At 48.0% G+C, this 18,175-nt stretch overlaps 1 protein-coding gene across 2 annotated transcripts in view; it reads right to left on the bottom strand.

Moving 5' to 3' along the window:
• The window catches only part of TFDP1 (transcription factor Dp-1), a 160,816-nt gene extending 143,098 nt beyond the window's left edge, over positions 1 to 17,718 (bottom strand). The window contains exons 1-2 of one of the 2 annotated variants that reach the window (XM_088458704.1): positions 17,138 to 17,718; positions 15,524 to 15,601 (exon numbers count right to left, since the gene is read on the bottom strand). In XM_088458704.1, the coding sequence (XP_088314830.1) occupies positions 15,524 to 15,535 (12 nt within the window). In that variant the 5' untranslated portion in view covers positions 15,536 to 15,601; positions 17,138 to 17,718. The remainder of the gene's footprint in view (positions 1 to 15,523; positions 15,602 to 17,137) is intronic. The other variant, XM_088458713.1, reaches the window with a different exon arrangement.
• Between the last annotated feature and the right edge of the window lie 457 nt (positions 17,719 to 18,175).

The raw sequence follows: 18,175 nt of genomic DNA, 5'->3' as shown, positions 1-18,175 counted from the left end.
TATTCTGTTATCAACATAAAATCACTTACCAGGGTTTCCCCATGCCTCCTCAATAAGCTCAGTGAGCTGTTCAGACTCATGAAATACCGTTTTGACCACCTTCCGGTGGTGATTAAACATTAGTGGCTTCTTACTATGAGTTGGTTCATCATCCTGAATATCTATGACTGATCTAACTGCCCTCACCAAAGAAGTAATATCCACAGTAGATGGATGATCCTCCTTACTAGAAGTAGATCCTGGAGAGGAATCCTGTGCAGGGATCACAAAATATGGGCTGTAGCGCGTTTTACATGCTACAGGCTGATGGAGACCCAGTTTTAAAAACTAAGTACGTCCTGCAGGAAGCGCCCTATGCAGTCCCGCAGCAGCCAGTCGTCGCCAGGGCTCGGCGGCATCCTCACAACCAATAGCCGCCGGTGGTGTTTCCTCATCTAGTCCCCGTCCGTCGCCCAATCTCCAGGCAGCTCCAAAAAGCCAGACACCGGGACTGCCAGGCTCCGCCCAACCTGCGGGAGATGCAGCAGCGCCTCCAGCCAATCGCTTGCTACCCGTTTCCCCAGCCAATCAGCAACCTGCAGTGTCTTCCCCCCCCCCCCCTCTCAGTCCGCCAGCGCAGTGCTCTGATCTGCTATGGGCTCTTTCCTCCAGCTCAGGTCATTGACAGTCTCCAGCAGTGCCTCTGCATCCTCTACAGGGCGCACTGACCCTGGGAGCCGCCCGCAGCATGTACCTATGCCGCAGTAAGTGCTGCTCTCTGTCACTGCCCCATGATGTGTGCTCTGTGTATGGGCAGTGAACCACCGTGACACTCCATGCCTACCTACACTCTACTGCCTTGCATCTGTGCCCAGGGGCCGTTTAGGCTTATGGCTGTGACCCTGCAGTAGTGTGCCTGCAGTGCCTTAGAAACTACCCCCAGTACTGCTTGCCCCAGCTACTATCTATCCTTGTCCCCTCCCCCCAGTACTGTCCCAGCTGCTATCTACCCTTACCCCTAACCCATCCTTGCCCCCCAATCTACCCTTACTCCCGCCCCACCCCCTCCTTGCTCTTATGCTGCATCGGCTAATTTCTACCCTTACCCCCTACCCCTAGCACTGTCTGTCCCTAGCTCTATCCTTGCCTCCCAGCACTTTCCCAACTGCTGTCTGCACTTACCTCCCCCCTGCCGCCAGCACTGTCTGCCCTTATCCACCACTTTTCCATGCCTCTATCTCCAGCTCTACCCAAACTACTGCTTACCCTAAAACCCCCCTAACCCCAACTACCTGCCCCTAGCATTGTACCATAACTTCTGATGGGATCCATAAAAAGTGGAATATGACCCCCATTTTTAGAGAGAGGTCCCTGGGACCCACAAATTTTTTCGCTCAGCACAATCACTGCCTGTGCATAACCAGAACCCTCTGATGATGCGTTTGAATCCATATGTTGAACAGACTGAGATAAAGACAACTTATGTTTAGGCGCTTTACTCACCATCGGTCTATTATCAACATTAGCTGGCGCCATACTTTCTTTACATGATATACATGACACCAACACATGTGGGCTCTCCCTCCTGTTTCCCTTTATCTCTCCCTCCTGTTTCCCTTTATCTTTTTACATGTTTAAACGTAAAGGCAACAATTGCAAAGTAATGTGACAGCCTTCACCAATTCTAAATGAATGTGGAGCACTCAAAGAAATAAGTGACAGTTATAATTGACAGATAGAAAATAATCATAGTCAGCAGCTAGCAAACAGTCACATACAATGCATATGTAATATAATTACAAAGTGCTCAAAATCAGCTACAGCATCGCAAAGTAATAGTAGGATATAGAGTACCGTATACGTTAACCAAGAGAGGTATACAGGGGAGACTGACCCAGACCCTCCTGAGACCAACAGCTACCAGGTGCACTCCGTGGACAGTGAGCGTCTCATACATGTGGAGGGTAGGCAGAGCAACCCAGATGCGCGAAACCTATTCATCAGGACTGCGTCTGGGTCTGTGAAGGAGCTGTCGGGGGAGCGCCTACCTCCCCCTAAGCTGCATTAACCAACCGGGTACTCGCCTCGTGGCAGCAGATATGCACCTGCTGCCTATCCCCGGCATCAGACGATAAGGCCCCAACTGGTGTAGTAAGAACGCGGACAATCCCTGGTACTTACAGCAGCAGCTTCTGATGCGTATCTACACCAAAAGCAAAGACTGCCGCGCGCAATTCTCTGCAAGAGCGGAATCGCCTTACCCGACATTTCCGAGCAACCGGTGCAGTCCAGGTCGCAGCATTGCTGCCAACTAAGCTCAGCCACGACCCGCCGAAATCACTAGCACAATTACTGATGTTGCAGCCCAGCGGAGGTAGATGGAGTCGCAGCCAGTGCATCTTAATACAGATGCTTAGTACTGCCAACTCAAGAAAACAAAGTAAAATAAATCATAAAATGAAAGCTTAGGTCTGCCTAAGCAGTCCCCTGTATAAAAGGTGCTTCTAAGTCCTGCCACACCAAACAAACAAACTGAAGTCCTATGGCTAGGGGCAGGGTATATATGGAGAAGGACCCGATGCATTCTGGGAGCCAAAGTTCTTACCTGTTTGGTGCCTGGTATTGCAACCATAATACCCCCATGGTATCCCTATGGACCCCGAAGAAGAAATGGGGAGTATGAAGAGGTTAAACTTCAGTATTCGCACGATTAATCTTTTAGCTGGAATAAAGTCCATATTCTGTGAGAATATTAAACTAGTTTGGTAGGGAGGTGTGGGCGGGGGACCAGAGAGAAGAGAACATCGACAAAGATATTTTATAATCAGATGAGTAAACCCTTATTCCATTGATGTCAGGAAAAATTTGTGCTGGCAGTAATATTAAATATTCAGGGTGAATAACAGTGACACTAGTGCAGGGAGACAGGATGCAAGTTCATTAACGGAGACCCTAGCTGATGGAACAGAATAGAAGGCTTGAATTACAGTGATCCTGTCAAATGATTTCTACTATTCCAGATAAAGCATGAGAGCAGGAGTATTCAATACATTACTTAAATGAATAAGATAATATGCCTCACGTTGTCTTGCGACTGTCTTCCAGGAATAGAGCCCACCTGGTCTTTATGAATAAGTTGTGGAAATACCGAATTTAAGCGCATGGCGAGGATTTTGGCATACAGCTTAATACCTGTATTAAGCAGAGAGATTGGTCTATAGTTAACGCAGTTAATCATGTCTTTGTCCTCTCTGGGTATTATACGGACTTCAAGTGCTTTGAGAAAAAGAGAGGCCCTTGCAGAACACTATTAAACTGCGAAAGGTTTTCAAATAGCTAGCAGTAAAGCAATCTGGGCCTGGCAAACTATTGGCTTTTAAAATTTAAACAGCATAATCAACCTCCTCACTAGAAATCTCAGTGCTAAGCGATGAAGCCATGTCAGGGGATAAGCAAGATAGTTGACATTGGGAGAGAAACGGTTGAAGCACTGCCATGGGGTGAGGAGAGTCAGACTGCCCTTCGAATTATATAATTTATCATAGAATGCAGAGACCACCTCAGTAAGTAATGAGCTTGGGGCCACGTGTTTCGGGGAAATGTAGGGGAGTGTACAGAGAGGACATTGCTTTGCGGCAATTTGGATCTGCTTTATTGTCCTTTTCATAAAAATACTGATTTGAGCGACTTCTGAGAATTCTGCCTTAACCATCAACAATAAATTCAACTCTTCTTTGACGGATGATAATCTCGATAAATGACCATTAGAATCTGAGATTGTGTGTCTTAAGCTGGGCACCCAAGCGATGCAACACATGACCCGGCTGCCGACTTGTAGGGCAGTCCATACAGACTAGGCGATCCGATGCCCGACATCTTTGATAGCCCCCAACCCCCTCTAGTGTTTCTTCCGTTTATTCTTCTTGGCCCCATTTTTCATCACATGGGCAGAGGATCTAAATCAGTGTCAATGTAGAATGGCCTTATGAGCCTCCCATAGAAGCATACAGTGTTATTTTAATAGTCATGGCAATATTTCTATAGATGTGGGGCCAAATGTAAAAGGTGAGTGTTTAGAAAATGTGAGTTCACTTTTTAAACTCGGCCAATGGAGTAGAGTCCGAGAATATGCAAACTCGCATGTTTTTCAGACTCAAAAACACTCACGATTTAAACTCTCATCCAAATTGTTTTCCCATTTTGAAGATACAACTCACCCTTACATTTGGCCCCAGGACTCTTCTGCAAAATCAGGAAGCTGAAAAGGGCCATGGACTCCCAAGAAATGGATGTGTTAAATCTGGTTTAGTGACATTGGAAAATATGATCATGTGTGGTCATGCCGCCAGCATGACCACATATGATCAACAGTAAAACACTGATATCAATGAGGTGAAAATCACTTGCTTGAATATCATATAGGGATCTACCCATGCAACCGACTTCAAGAACTTTAGTGTCAAATCCTTGAAAATATGGAAATGTAATGCCAAAAGACAAGTAATGCCATTTCCCATATCATGTAGCCTTACACTGTTCTACTTTTAGAGAATAAAGCTGCATTTAACCACAGAAAATAATTCTCAATAATTTAAGTAAACAGTAACAAAAACAATAAACCCAAAAGATCACACAACTTCAATAGTTTAATAAAATAATTGAAAAATCTGCATTCTTTCAGTGCCTTAATTACTGATATCCTTTTAACCACACATCTAGGAGGGGTGTCCATATTTTCTGCATCTTTATGCCCAAAAATACATCTTAGTCGTAAGGTGATGCGACAAACCGCTTCACGAATACATGATATCTGCTCACACACTGCTTAGGTCAGGGATGGGGAACCTCAGGCCCGGGGGCCGTAGAAGGCACGCGGAATCATTTGGTCTGGCCCTCAGAGCTTTTTTCTGCTAATCTCATCTGGCTAGCAGGGTGCCTAGAAAGGCACCCCGCAGCCAGAATCTATGCAGCAGTGCCACCTGGGGCGTCCTTAGGACACTTTAGACAGTCACATCGCTGCCCTTACAGCTCCCAGGGAGCATCCTCACCTTGCTCTGGGCATTGCTGTAATCACCGGCGATTGTGACACCGCCCCATGTGACGTCACACGGAGTGGGCGTGGCCTGCACCAGCCCTGTGAATGTTGTATCTATCAAAATGGCCCTCGGCAGAAAAAAAGTTCCCTAGCTCAGGTGGTAAGCAGAAATCTTCGAAGTGTCCATGTTTTGAGCATCCAAACTGCTGCTTAGGCGCGCTAGGCAGGACTTGACAGGTCTGGTTGCTTACGGGGCTAAACCCGTTCTAATTTGGGCATGACGTGCTAAAACATGGAACAATTAAATATCACCAAATCAGTTTAGAAGTCAGATCGGACGCACAAAAACAACTGAAGTCCCCCTATAGAATCTGTTCCAGCAAACAATGGAAGATAATTTTTGTCACTTCTTATTAAGTGTCCAATCATGCAGAAACATTAAATTTAATAAATTGTATCCAACCCCGACTAAGCTGCATTAAGTCTGGCCTTCTTGCTCTCAATTCTGCAATTGTTTCCACAGAGGGAGGGGACACTGCATGTAAACTTATGCTGGGTATACATTGGCCAATATATTGGCTGTTCAATTGAACAGTGGGAGCATCAGCCAGGGTGTACAGACAATATGTCTGAACAACGTCGTTCACAGACATATCGCTCCGGCTGTGCATCACAGCCAATGGCAGATATATCTGCACATCAGCCGACCGCCCGTACACTCTCTGCAGAGTACGTGGAGAGGGGGGAGCGATGCGAACTCCAGCCAGCGGGACCAGAGGCCAGATTATGGTGGTTCAGTGCGTATGAACCACCATCTGCAGATCAGTTGGGCGCAAATATATCTTTTTAGGTTTCTAAAGTAAAAAGACACCTACAAATACTCACGTAAAAGTAATTGGCTTAAATCTCACACTCCTAATGACTTCCCCACACATAAGATTATCTACCACTCCTATCGAAAGGTTCTGGGGATCCCACTGACACGTTTCGTACCTAAAAACAATGGGGGCTCTCTCAAAGAGAAACGCATCAGAGGGATCCCCAGCTACTTCATTTTTAGCTAAGACTGTCGAATCTTTGATCACCCAGGACGCTGGTGTGCCGATCACGTGATGACCGCGACTGACACTGCTGTTACTACAGTGCGGCCGCTGTCGCATTGCATGACTGTGTCCCAGCGGAGTGCAGGCTGGTGCAGCTTCACACTTCCAAAGCTCCCACAGCCCGATCAAGGCAATATGCCTTTAGGACACAGAGCACATCAGAGGGGTGAGCATTATCATAGACTCTGGCTTTTTTCCAGGTGGTTATTGAACATCACCCTTACAGGACTTTAACCCTCTATCACTGTGAAGAAAGGCAATTGTTTGGCCGATCTGCAGGATCAATATAATAGTAGTATATACTACATGCTGGACTGTCAACTTAACATCTGCAGATAACTCCAAGACATTTAAACTGGATCTGATATTATCATTAAGAAGCTGAGAGATACTCAACTCAATTAATACAGCTGGTCTTGTGGTTTACACTATTTTATCTATTTTTCAGCTGATTGATGCAAGTCATTTAGAATCAGAATTATGATATAAATTTATTATGTGGCATTTCCAAGTTACTATGTATGTATTTTTATTTAATTAATATTTATATTTATGCATTTTTGATCGAGTCCTGACAAATTCTATACAATTAATTTTGAGGTTTATCTGCCATCTCACATATCCTTTTTATGCAGATGATACCCAGATTTACCCATCCTCCTCAGACCTCTCACGATCAGTCTTTAATGCCTTTTTGACATTTCATCCTGAATGTCATTTCGACACCTCAAATGCAATCTTTCAAAAAGGAGTTTCCACCATTTACTACCTTATCCATTTCTGTTGGCTAAACAAAAATATAACCCTGCCCCTTCAAGCTCACTGTCTAGGTGTCATCATTGACAAAGAAATGCCCTTTGCCAGCCAACCCCCACACACACATTCAATTTGTTTCCAAGTCATGTTATATACATTTAAAAACAAATCCAAAATTATTTTTTCAGGCTGATCCCACTGTCAAATGCCCTCACATGCACAAGACTTAATTGCAGTCTCTAAAACTTATTTTCAGACAAGCTTAGTGGTCCCGCTAGGCTGTTTTAGCGGAGGGCCAAAAGCGCCCCGCCCCACCTTCAGGGAGGGCCAAAAGCGCCCCGCCCCACCTTCAGGGAGGGCCAAAAGCGCCCCGCCCCACCTTCAGGGAGGGCCAAAAGCGCCCCGCCCCACCTTCAGGGAGGGCCAAAAGCGCCCCGCCCCACCTTCAGGGAGGGCCAAAAGCGCCCCGCCCCACCTTCAGGGAGGGCCAAAAGCGCCCCGCCCCACCTTCAGGGAGGGCCAAAAGCGCCCCGCCCCACCTTCAGGGAGGGCCAAAAGCGCCCCGCCCCACCTTCAGGGAGGGCCAAAAGAGCCCCGCCCCACCTTCAGGGAGGGCAAAAAGCGCCCTGCCCCACCTTCAGGGAGGGCAAAAAGCGCCCTGCCCCACCTTCAGGGAGGGCAAAAAGCGCCCTGCCCCACCTTCAGGGAGGGCAAAAAGCGCCCTGCCCCACCTTCAGGGAGGGCAAAGCGCGCCCTGCCCCACATTCAGGGAGGGCAAAAAGCGCCCTGCCCCACCTTCAGGGAGGGCAAAAAGCGCCCTGCCCCACCTTCAGGGAGGGCAAAAAGCGCCCTGCCCCACCTTCAGGGAGGGCAAAAAGCGCTTTTTGCCCTTCAGGGAGGGCAAAAAGCGCCCTGCCCTCCTTCAGGGAGGGCAAAAAGCGCCCTGCCCTCACAGCCTGCGGGTAACTTCTTCACCCGCGGGTCGCAGTGTCCCACGGGTGGGGAAATGTGCAGTGACCCGGTCACTGCCGGTGAATAGACGCTGGGCGCATGCGCCCGGCATCTATTCTCCCTGTCAGCAGCGCTTGGGGGCTGCCCGGCGTGTCCGTAAGTGCCAGGCACGCCCCCAAGAGTGACGGAAAGGTGACGTGTCTTATAGACATGCCCCCTTTTCAGGTGCGCGCGTGGAAGTGTCTTCTCTAGCTCCGGCGCCCTGCCTGCCGCCAGTGTGAACACTACAACCTTATCAAATACCAAAACCACACACACCACCTCCATAAGCTTTTCAACCAATTACCTCCCCTCTACACAGTCCACGTAAAAGTTTTGTATTTCTCTTTGTACGCTAATACAACCTACTGACCCTAGGCCAACACTGCTGTGGGAGTAGATCATATAGCCTACAAAGAATCTGACTGGTCCAATTTGCAATATGTAGCACTTATCCTTATGTATCAAATGACTATTTTCCTATAGATTGTAAGCTTGAGAGCAAGACCCTCTTACATCTGTTATTATCCAGCCTTGTTGTATTATGTTTTGTTCCCAACTGTAAAGCATGGAATATATTAGCATTATATTAAAAGTTAAAAAAAAAAAAAAGTTTTTCGTTTGCACTCTACAGTACTAAACACACCCTGACCTAGAGAAAGCACTTCTCCAGCTATATCCCCTCACTGTACTGAAAAAAAAACAGGATTTCAGTACTTACTGATAAATCCCTTTCTAAGATTCCACAGGGGACACTGGAGGCTTCAAAACAGTGGGGTATAGACTGTGCTAAGTGGAGCTGGCACTTTAAATCTTTTGAAGTGTGACTAGCTCCTCCCCTTTTATACCCCCCAACAAGCTCAGTCTTATGGTGGGTACACACTATACAGATATATCTGCAGTTTGAGTGGTCTGCAGATGATGGTTGTTCGTACACACAACCACCATCATCTGCGTCTGCCCGCAGGCCCCGGCGACCAGGGAGCGTGTCCAGCCCCCCTCCTCGCGGCTGCTGCTGTGTGTGTGTACAGGTGGTCTGCCGACCACCCGTTCACACCTGCCGATTGACAGATGTCTGCAGACATATCTGTCCATCGGCTGTGCAGCACAGCCAATATGATATGTCGGTGAACGCCGATGTTCACCAACATCCCGGGTACACACTGCCCAACGGGCAGATACATTGGCCGATCAATTGATCGGCCAATGTATCTGTCAGTGTGTACCCATCTTTAGGAAACTGTGCCCGAGGGGAGCTGAGAAAAAAAAAAAGACAACAGAAGAGGACGAGGCGAAAGTACACAAAAATTTGAAAAGGTTGAACAAACAAATACAACAAGAGACGACAAACAGGTCTTTAACAGTCATAACAAAATGACCACAAGTGTGGCAGGAAGGAACAGCGCAGGGTGGGCGTCCAAGGAAACTGAGAAAGGGATTTATCGGTAAGTACAAAAATCCTGTTTTCTCCATCCACTAGGGGACACTAGAGGCTTCAAGACAGTGGGGCGTCCCAGAGCCCCCATCACAGGCAGGAGAGCGCCGAGAACCCTGCAAAACAGACTGGCCATACTGCGCTGCAGTGGCCACAAACTTGTAGAATCTATAGGAAAAAAAAAATGGTATGCCGGCCAGATCAAATAGCCGCCCGACAAAGATTCCATGGAAACCCCGCGAGCAGCCGCCCACATGGCACCCACTGAGCGAGTGGAATACGCTGTAATAAAAGGTGGAGGCTCCCTAGATGAGGCCATATATGCCTGTCTGATAGTCAGACGAATCCAGCGAGCCAGAGACTGTTCGGAAGCTGGTCAATCAGGACGAACAGCATCATACAAAACAAATAGTCTGTTTTACGTATGGCTGCAGTCCTCTGCACATATATCCGAAGAGCCCTAACAACATCTAAGGATTTGGATGCAGGTGAATCCTGTGGAAGAACTGGTAGCACAATAGGTTGGTTGATGTAGAAGCCAAAACAACCTTAGGAAGAAAATCCATTCTAGTACGGAGTTCCGCTCTATCCTCATGAAATACCAAGTATGGAGGACGACAGGATAGAGCTCCCCAGTTCAGACACCCTCCTGGCTGATGCCAGCGCGAGAAGTAGTGTTACCTTCCACAAAAGGTATATTAACTCCACAGACTCCAAAGGTTTGACCAGGAAAGACTAAGTAGTAACGTACTAGATCCAAGTCCCATGGAGCTGTAGAAGGAACATAGCGTTCCCGCTAGGCTGTTTTAGCAGGGCGCGGCACCCTGCCCTCCTTCTGGAGGGCAAAAAGCACCCTGCCATCCAGGAGGAGGGCAAAAAGCGCCCTGCCCTCACAGCCTGCGGGTGCGGTCTTCACCCGCAGGACGCAGTGTCCCGGGGGTGAAGAAATGAGCGGTGACCCGGTCACTATTCTCCCTTTCTGCAGCGCTTGGGGGTTGCCCGGCGTGTCCGTAAGTGCCGGGCACGCCCCCAAGTATGACGAAAAGGGGACGCGTCTTATAGACACGCCCCTTTTCATGACCACACCCCCTTTTCAGGCGCACGCACAAGGTTGCCCTCTCTAGCTCCGGTGCCCTGCCTGCCGCCGGAGCTAGAGTGAACACTAGGAACAAAGGGTGGCTGTAACCTAATCACACCTTGCAGTAAGGTCTACACATTCGGTATCATGTCCAATTTCTTTTGGAAGAAAACAGTGAGCTGAAATTTTAACTTTCAGAGAACCCAAACGCAGACCTGCTTGCAGAAAAAGCAGAAATCTGGCTATATTGAATTCTCTAGGCGGAGATCCTCTACGTTCACACCATTAAACATAAGCCTTTCAAATATGGTGGTAATGCTTTAAAGTAACTTCTTTTCGGCCTCTGAGTATAGTAGGGATTACCCTGAATGGGATCCCTTTGTGTCTTAAGATGGCCCTTTCAACAGCTACGCCGTCAAACGTAGCTGCTTTAAGTCTGAATAGACTAAAGGACCCTGAAGTAATAAATCTTCTCTCAGTTGTAGGGGCCACGGATTGATCAGCAGAAGTTGAATGACGGAATATCAAGCTCTGCAAAGCCAGTCCGGAGCTACCAATACAACTTTGGCCTTCTCCCTTTTGATGCTTTGTAGGATTTGAGGGAGAAGAGAGAATGGAGGGAACAGAGACAAATTGGAACTGCCACGGTGCTGATAGTGGGTCCAGTGCCACCGCCTGCGGGTCTCTCGTCCGAGAGCAGTAGAGAGGCAGTTGATGATTTTGTCTGGATGCCATGAGGTCGACCTGTCGAAGACCCCACAGTCAAACCAGCTTGTGACAAACTGGAGGATGTAGATCCCATTCCCTTGGATGCACTCCTGCCGGCTGAGGTAGTCTGTCCCCCCCCATTTTTGACGCCCGGAATGAAGATTGCCGTATTTGCCCTTTCAAACTATTCTGCCACTATTCTGCCCAGATTAGAATCCGGCTTACTTCCTTCATCGCCGCTCGACTTCTGGTGCCGCCTTGTTTGTTTATGTATGCCATTGTCGTGTCGTTGTCCGACTGGACCCTGACTGCTCGGCCCCGTCACAGGTGATCTGCTGTCTGGATAGCGTAGAAGATTGCCCTTAATTCCAATATGTTTAAATCGGCAGACTTGCTTCTTGTGATGTCCAGCGGCCCTGGAAGTGATGTTCTTGAATCACAGCTCTCCAGTCTCTCAGACTCGCGTCTGTGGTGAGAAGAATCCAATCCCACACTCCAAATCACTTTCCCTCCATTAGGTGACCAGAGTTCAACCACCACAGCAGTGATATCCGAGTTCTGGGACTTAACCTTAGCCGTTGGTAAAGGAAAAGGTGGGATCCTGTCCATTGTGAGAGGAGATCTAGCTGAAATGTCCTGGAGTGAAAACGACTATAAGGAATGGACTCGAAGGCCAATACCATCTTCCCCAGGAGTCGGATGCAAACATGTACCAAAAACCTGACGATGTCGAAGGATCATCCTCACCATTTCCTGAATGGAAGTTACCTTTTCCTGAGGGAGGAAGACACGTTGAAACAATGTGTCCATGATCATTCCTACAAATTGTAACCTCTGCGTCGGTTGCAGATGAGACCTGGGGAAATTTAGGATCCATCCATGACGAGTGAGAAGGTTGTGTGTCACTGATGTTCTGCAGTAATTGGTCCCTGGAATGTGCCTTCAGCAGTAGATCGTCCAGGTAAGGGAGAATAGTGATCCCTTGTATCCGAAGGAGTTTCATCACAGCCATGATCTTTGTGAATACCCTGGGGGCTGATAAGCCGAAGGGTAAGGCCTGAAACTGTAAATGTGAATTCCGAACTGCGAATCCCAAATGCCTGGTGAGGTGGCCAAATAGGAATGTGAAGGTAGGTGTCCTTGATATCTAGAGATACCATGAAATTTGCCTTCCTCCAATCCCGCAATCACCGACTGAAGGGACTACATCTTGCAAATTCTTAGGTATGGATTGAGATCCATACAAGTTTCCGTCCATACTTCTCTGAAATCCCAAAGACACGCTCCCACTCTGGGGTCCCCCAGGTGAGAGGGAAGCCAGTCATGTACTCAGCTTGGTAGTGGACTTAACCTCCTGTTGAGCAGAGGTTGTTGCTGCGGCTCTACCCTGACCTCTAGAACCACAGGAAGTTGATGGTCCTCCTCTGAAGCAACCACGAAAGGACCGAAACGAGGGTCCCGAGTAAGATCTAATAGGGGCTGGAGCCGCAGACGGAAGATAAGTGGATTTACCTCCTGTAGCCTGAGAAATCCACTTATCTAGTTCAGCTCCAAATAATACACTTCCCGTGAATGGGAGTGCTTCCACAGCTCTTTGATTCTGCGTCCACTTGCCAAATGTTTAAACCACAGCGCCCTTCGTGCTGAAATCACCAGAGCCGAAATTCTGGAAGCGATATTGTTAACGTCTTTGGACGCTTCTCCAAGATATGCCACAGCTTCAACTATATGTTCTGCCAATGTAATAAGGTCTTCCACCGGCAGCTGGTCTCTCATTCCGTCAGCCAGTTGTTTTGCCTTGTTAGTCCAGCATCTTACAATCGCAGGATGCAGAGTCACCCCCTGCAGTTGTGTAAATGGACTTGAGTATTTTCCAATCTCCTGTCAGATGTGTCTTTCAAAGACGTGGCCCCAGGAACTGGTAGTGTAGTCTTCTTAGACAGCCGTGATATGGATGGATCTACTGTAGGGGGAGTCTCACAAGATTTTCTGTTATCTGCTGGAAAATGATAAAAAAGATGGTAACCGCCAGCACATCTGAAATTTTTGACCTGGATGTTCCCAAAGCTGACGTTAGAAAAGAATCTAGCTCTTCTGAGACCAGAAAAGCAATAGCCTGTCTCTGCTTCTTTAAAATGAAAGACTGTCAGACCAGGACCTGTACCCTTCTCATATCGGCAAAACCTGTTGGATTGCAGAAATTAAAGCCTCTATCCCCTCAGATACCGGCTCAGACGCCTCTTGGAGTTCTTTAGGTGAATTTGGAGCATATTCACCCTCTTCTAAATCTGGCATATCCTCTTGCTCAGAGTCGTCCGATTGGAGGACTGAGGGTAAGTCTCTTTGGAGACTTGAGAGGATCCCGTAGTGGTACGGGAAAGTCATGGCTTTTGAAATCCCCTCTATGGATACAGCCAAGGACCTTGCCCATGCTGGTTCCTCTAGAGCCGCTAACCTGGAAGCCTCCAGCTCAGCAGAGATAGAGGACATAACAGATGTAGCCTGCGTCCAAGACGATGGTTCCGTCATCCCTGCAGTTAGTTCAAAATTGCAATTGTCACACAATCGGGAGGAAAAATGGCTGACACAGCCTACACACTGGCCTGGCTGCCCCGCAAATTGGGGCAGCCTGCTGCTGTTAAATACCGCCTGTTGTGGTAATCTGGTTACCAGGTAATACTTACGGAGCTGCCTGCTGTGGTTATGACTGTTGGGTGTCCGCTATGCATGCTGAGAGCAGCGGCATGTGGCACCCCCTATATGGAGATGGAGGTCTCTGAAGTCGGGGACCCCAGGCAAAGTGCATGCACTTGCGAGCAGGTCCCCCCCAGCAGCTCCCACGGTGCAGACAGGCAGTGCAGCTACTGCCTCTGTCTGTCCTCAATGCTTTTATTCTTTAAATATCCTAAAACCTGAGGAGGAGTGTAAAACACATCCAGCTCCCTTCGGGCACAAACAGACTGGGCTTGTAGGGGGGTATAGAGGGGGAGGAGCTAGTCACACTTCAAAAGATTTAAAGTGTCAGCTCCACTTAGCACAGTCTATACCCCACTGTCTTGAAGCCTCCAGTGTCCCCTAGTGGATGAAGGAGAAATAATAGAAATGTTTTAGGTCATATCCTGATTGCTGCTAAACCCTAGATTGTACAGCAATAGAAAGACCCTAGCCGCCTCTTGCCAAGATTATTAATAAAGTCAAATATCTCTTTAAAATGGAAACTGCAGGTATGCTGTATTCTACTCCTGCTTCACCTCCCATCTGCAGATTGTTTTGTTGGCACGAACACACCAGTGATGGTACAGGGTCCACCATACTTAACTTGAATGCTGTCCCCAGCCAAACACTTTCAACCTTGATGAATCTCAGAGGTGGTCTCAGTCAGCCTTAAAGCGGAATACACACTAGGGCGATTTTTAAAACGATTTTCCCGACAAACCATCCAGTGTATACGCACTATGCGCGCTCGCACAGGGTCGTCCGTCGCATCTTCAGATCTGCTGTACATGCTGCTTAATCTGAAGATCTGACTGATGCATGCATTTGAATGCGACGGGGGAACTACACATCATGCAGTCATTCCCAGACTGCGTGTGGTGTACTGACCGAACAATATTTCGTTCAGTCACATCTGCTGTCAGCCGGGTACACAGGTTGTCTAGTGTGTACCCAGTTTAGCACCTTACTGTTTGCATTTAAAACATTACACCTATCTTGCCATAGCACTCTCCTCATGCTATTTAGCAGTGCTCCAAGCAGACAAATCACTTTGTGATTGTAGTTTGTGTGTTGTGTATGTTATCCACTAATAGGAATTTTTTCTGAATTAGAGAAAAGAACCCGAATTTGTGCAGATATACATTAAAAATCTTTTTACAACAAGTAATTTTATTTAGTTTAAGGAAATTTTGTCCTAATCCTAACCCTGATGTAGTACACTCCAAGAGAGTCCAGAGACTTCTCCCGATATCCAGCAGTCTCCTCTGAGCAGGCAGGACCTGAAGCAGGAGCTGTAAATGGAAGCCAGCTGCTGAGTGGTAGATCCTCCAAAGAGCAGAAGCTTTTATACACAGCTTCTTTGTCTGCTCTCCCCTGTTCCTCAGCAGTGATGGAAGAGACAAAAATAGGCTTCTATATGAGCGCTAGAACCCTGAAGAACACACCAAATGCTGTGGGTCCCAGTGGAGGAAACCTCACAAAATTCTATAACAGTGTACACTTTACTTATCCCCACTGAAGTGTAGGGAGACACCAGACAAATTAAGACAGGGAACTTATTTAACCGCAAAGCCAACATAATGACAAATGCCAAGTCACTAACATTATATACATTTATTGAATGGCAATTAAATATACACCTTAAAAAGTGATAAAATTAAAGACTTATGTACTTTAAATATATGGTTCAGAAATCAAAGATTGTTAAGAACACACATACTTACATCTTTTGCCATGTTACCAGATACTTGAAACTAAATGAACTGGCTCAAATGAGCAGGAACACCACCAAGTTGAATCTTCTGTTAAAAATAAAAATGGACATTTATTATAGGCTCCAATTACCATTCTAATAGAGAAAGGATACATAATTTTACCATTCAAAATATATTATCTAGCAACAGTTAGACCATTGGCAAGTCGAACACAGATGCAAAATTTAGATAAGTATTCCAAAGAGACAAGCCATAAAAATGTAACTGTAAAGACGACTAAAAAACACAACTATCACAAGCACATTTTATTGCCTATTCTAACGCTTGGCTGCTCTTTGAAGCATATAACCAAAAACCTGCAACCCCTATTCTTAGGCCCCTTTGCTGTTGTGTGACAAGTCTGAACAGTCAAAGTCAAAACTTCACATGACTAAAAACAGTGGGAGGCCTCAAACACAGAACACTATTTGCCATACATACAATAGGTACGGCATGAATGAGCTTATTTTTGAACAAAATTAGAAAAACCTGTTTTTTTGCACCATCCTGCTTGTAATGTATGCCAATAATTTACTGCTGCAGAAAATGCCACACTGGCACTTACAAGTTAAGCCCCGCATAATTTTACACCCGCACCTCCAGAACACAATTTATGCGTCTATGGGGTCATTTCAGGTTATGGGATTGTGTATCTACTCCTCTCCCCTCCTTTTCCAAAATAAGCCGAGGACACACCAAGCACTTACAGGAAAGGATCTCATGCATGAATTTAGGAGGGAGGATGAAGTCTAATGGAAAAACACAACACACGTGCTGCAGCCAACAATGCATACAGATGGAAGGGATCACAAGCAGCAATCACACTCCCAACCCCAGGAAATAAACTTTCCAAACCCCTATAGATGTGCCCCTTGTCCAGGGGCAAGGATATCCCCTGCTCACCAAGTCACCATGCATAGGAGGAGGAAGAGGAGGTCTAAGAACTGAAGCCAACAGGAAACTAAAAAACTAGGACATCAATACAGCAAAAAGGCCCTTAAGTGTTAGGAGTCCTGCAGTTCCCCACCCACTAATATATTGCAAATACCATCACCCAGCTGGCAGACCACTTTAATGTAATAACTATAGAGATAAAACTCCGATCATGATGCAAGCCTAGACTGATCAACACTTGGGAAATAACCGTATGAGTACAAGTGATGGCCCACATTACTAGCCCAGATCAGGGGCCGCAGATTAGCAGCAGAGGGAAATACAGGGACGCCTAGCACCCAGACCACACTGCAATCACACGATGCACGGCCGTGTAACTGGGGCACAGCACTACACACAGGCAGCCATTTTATCCCTCAGCACCGGCAGCTGCCCCAGTCCCCGGCTGTCATGGCGAAGGCACACAATAACCTGTCACTACCCAGGCTGCTGATGGCCACGGTTCCTGGGGGCTTCGCAGGGAGCAGCTCTGGGGACACGGCCCCGGCCTTACACTCACTCCGAGGCTCCAGCAGGGAGGTGTAAACAAAAGGCCCCAAGCAGAGGGGGAACGGTGCAAGTGTGTGACCGCTGACGATAGGACATGTGAGGGGCAGACATGTATTACTGGGCCCAGTGCAGGACACCCACCTCCGGCCCGGGTGCAGGGGCGGTAGTTCCAGTTCCGTCAGCGCAGCGCCTCTGAGACAGCTGAGGGTGCAGGGCGGCTCATGCGAGAGGCGAGGACGGGCCAGCAGGTGCGGAGCGCACGACCACAGACCGGAGGCTGTTGGCAGCAGGGGGTACCCGGCAGAGGCTGTCACGGGAAGAGAGGGACAAGGGCGGGCATGGCCAGGCCGCGGGGGTGCAGCATTATCGGTGGCTGCAGCTCGTCCACTCACTACACGGGAGGAGTTCGCGGTCCCTTGGGTCCCGTCACCCTCCTAGTGAGCACCCAGCGCCTCTGGCCGCCCCGGGAGCTCTGCAACCTCGCACGCGGAATTCCGCGCACACTGCCGCGAGAGAAGGCGCGCGAGGTTGCAGCCGCTCTCGTGGCCTCAGCTATCGGGGTGCGTTACCCCGTAAACACCCGCCCTCCGTGTGTGTGCGCGCACTGTCGCCGACCTCCCCGGCCCTTCTTCCCTTCCTCCTCTTGCTGTATCCTCCCTTCCCGTCACCTCAAACAAAAAACCGAGCTTGGCGGCGTCTGGTCGAACTGCTGTTTGATTGGCTGCAAGATGTCTGACGTCAGTCAGCGTAGCCCCGCCCTACGCCGGCTCCGGTGGGCAATTCACAATTCTGTATGGGTGGAAGAGTAGCTGGATGTGACGTAGCAGCTAGCGCCTACTCCTTAGCCCCTCATTGGCTGTGAGGGGTGTCAGTGTGAGGGGAAGGGCGTGGTTACGGGAACGCGTGCGCGAATATCTGACGTCACTAACTGCCTGTGTTATGTACCTGGAGCTGCTGTATGCTCCCAGGTAATGACTCTCAGCTGCCTGTGTCCGCTGCTGCTGGACTCTGGAGTCCATGCTCCCAGCCTGTTATTGGCAACTGTACTTAATGCTAGCAACTGGTGTGGCACAACAGTGTACACACTGAGCATAAAGCTATAGAATGAAAATGAACTGTAAGATGATGAATAGTGGGTTTTTATGCTTCGTTTGCTCCCATTCATACTTCCCTCTGTTT

The sequence above is a fragment of the Taudactylus pleione genome, unplaced genomic scaffold (assembly GCF_031769625.1).
Source record: "Taudactylus pleione unplaced genomic scaffold, aTauple2 ptg000041l, whole genome shotgun sequence".
Taxonomy (NCBI): domain Eukaryota; kingdom Metazoa; phylum Chordata; class Amphibia; order Anura; family Myobatrachidae; genus Taudactylus; species Taudactylus pleione.
This window is presented reverse-complemented; position numbering and strand designations above follow the sequence as displayed.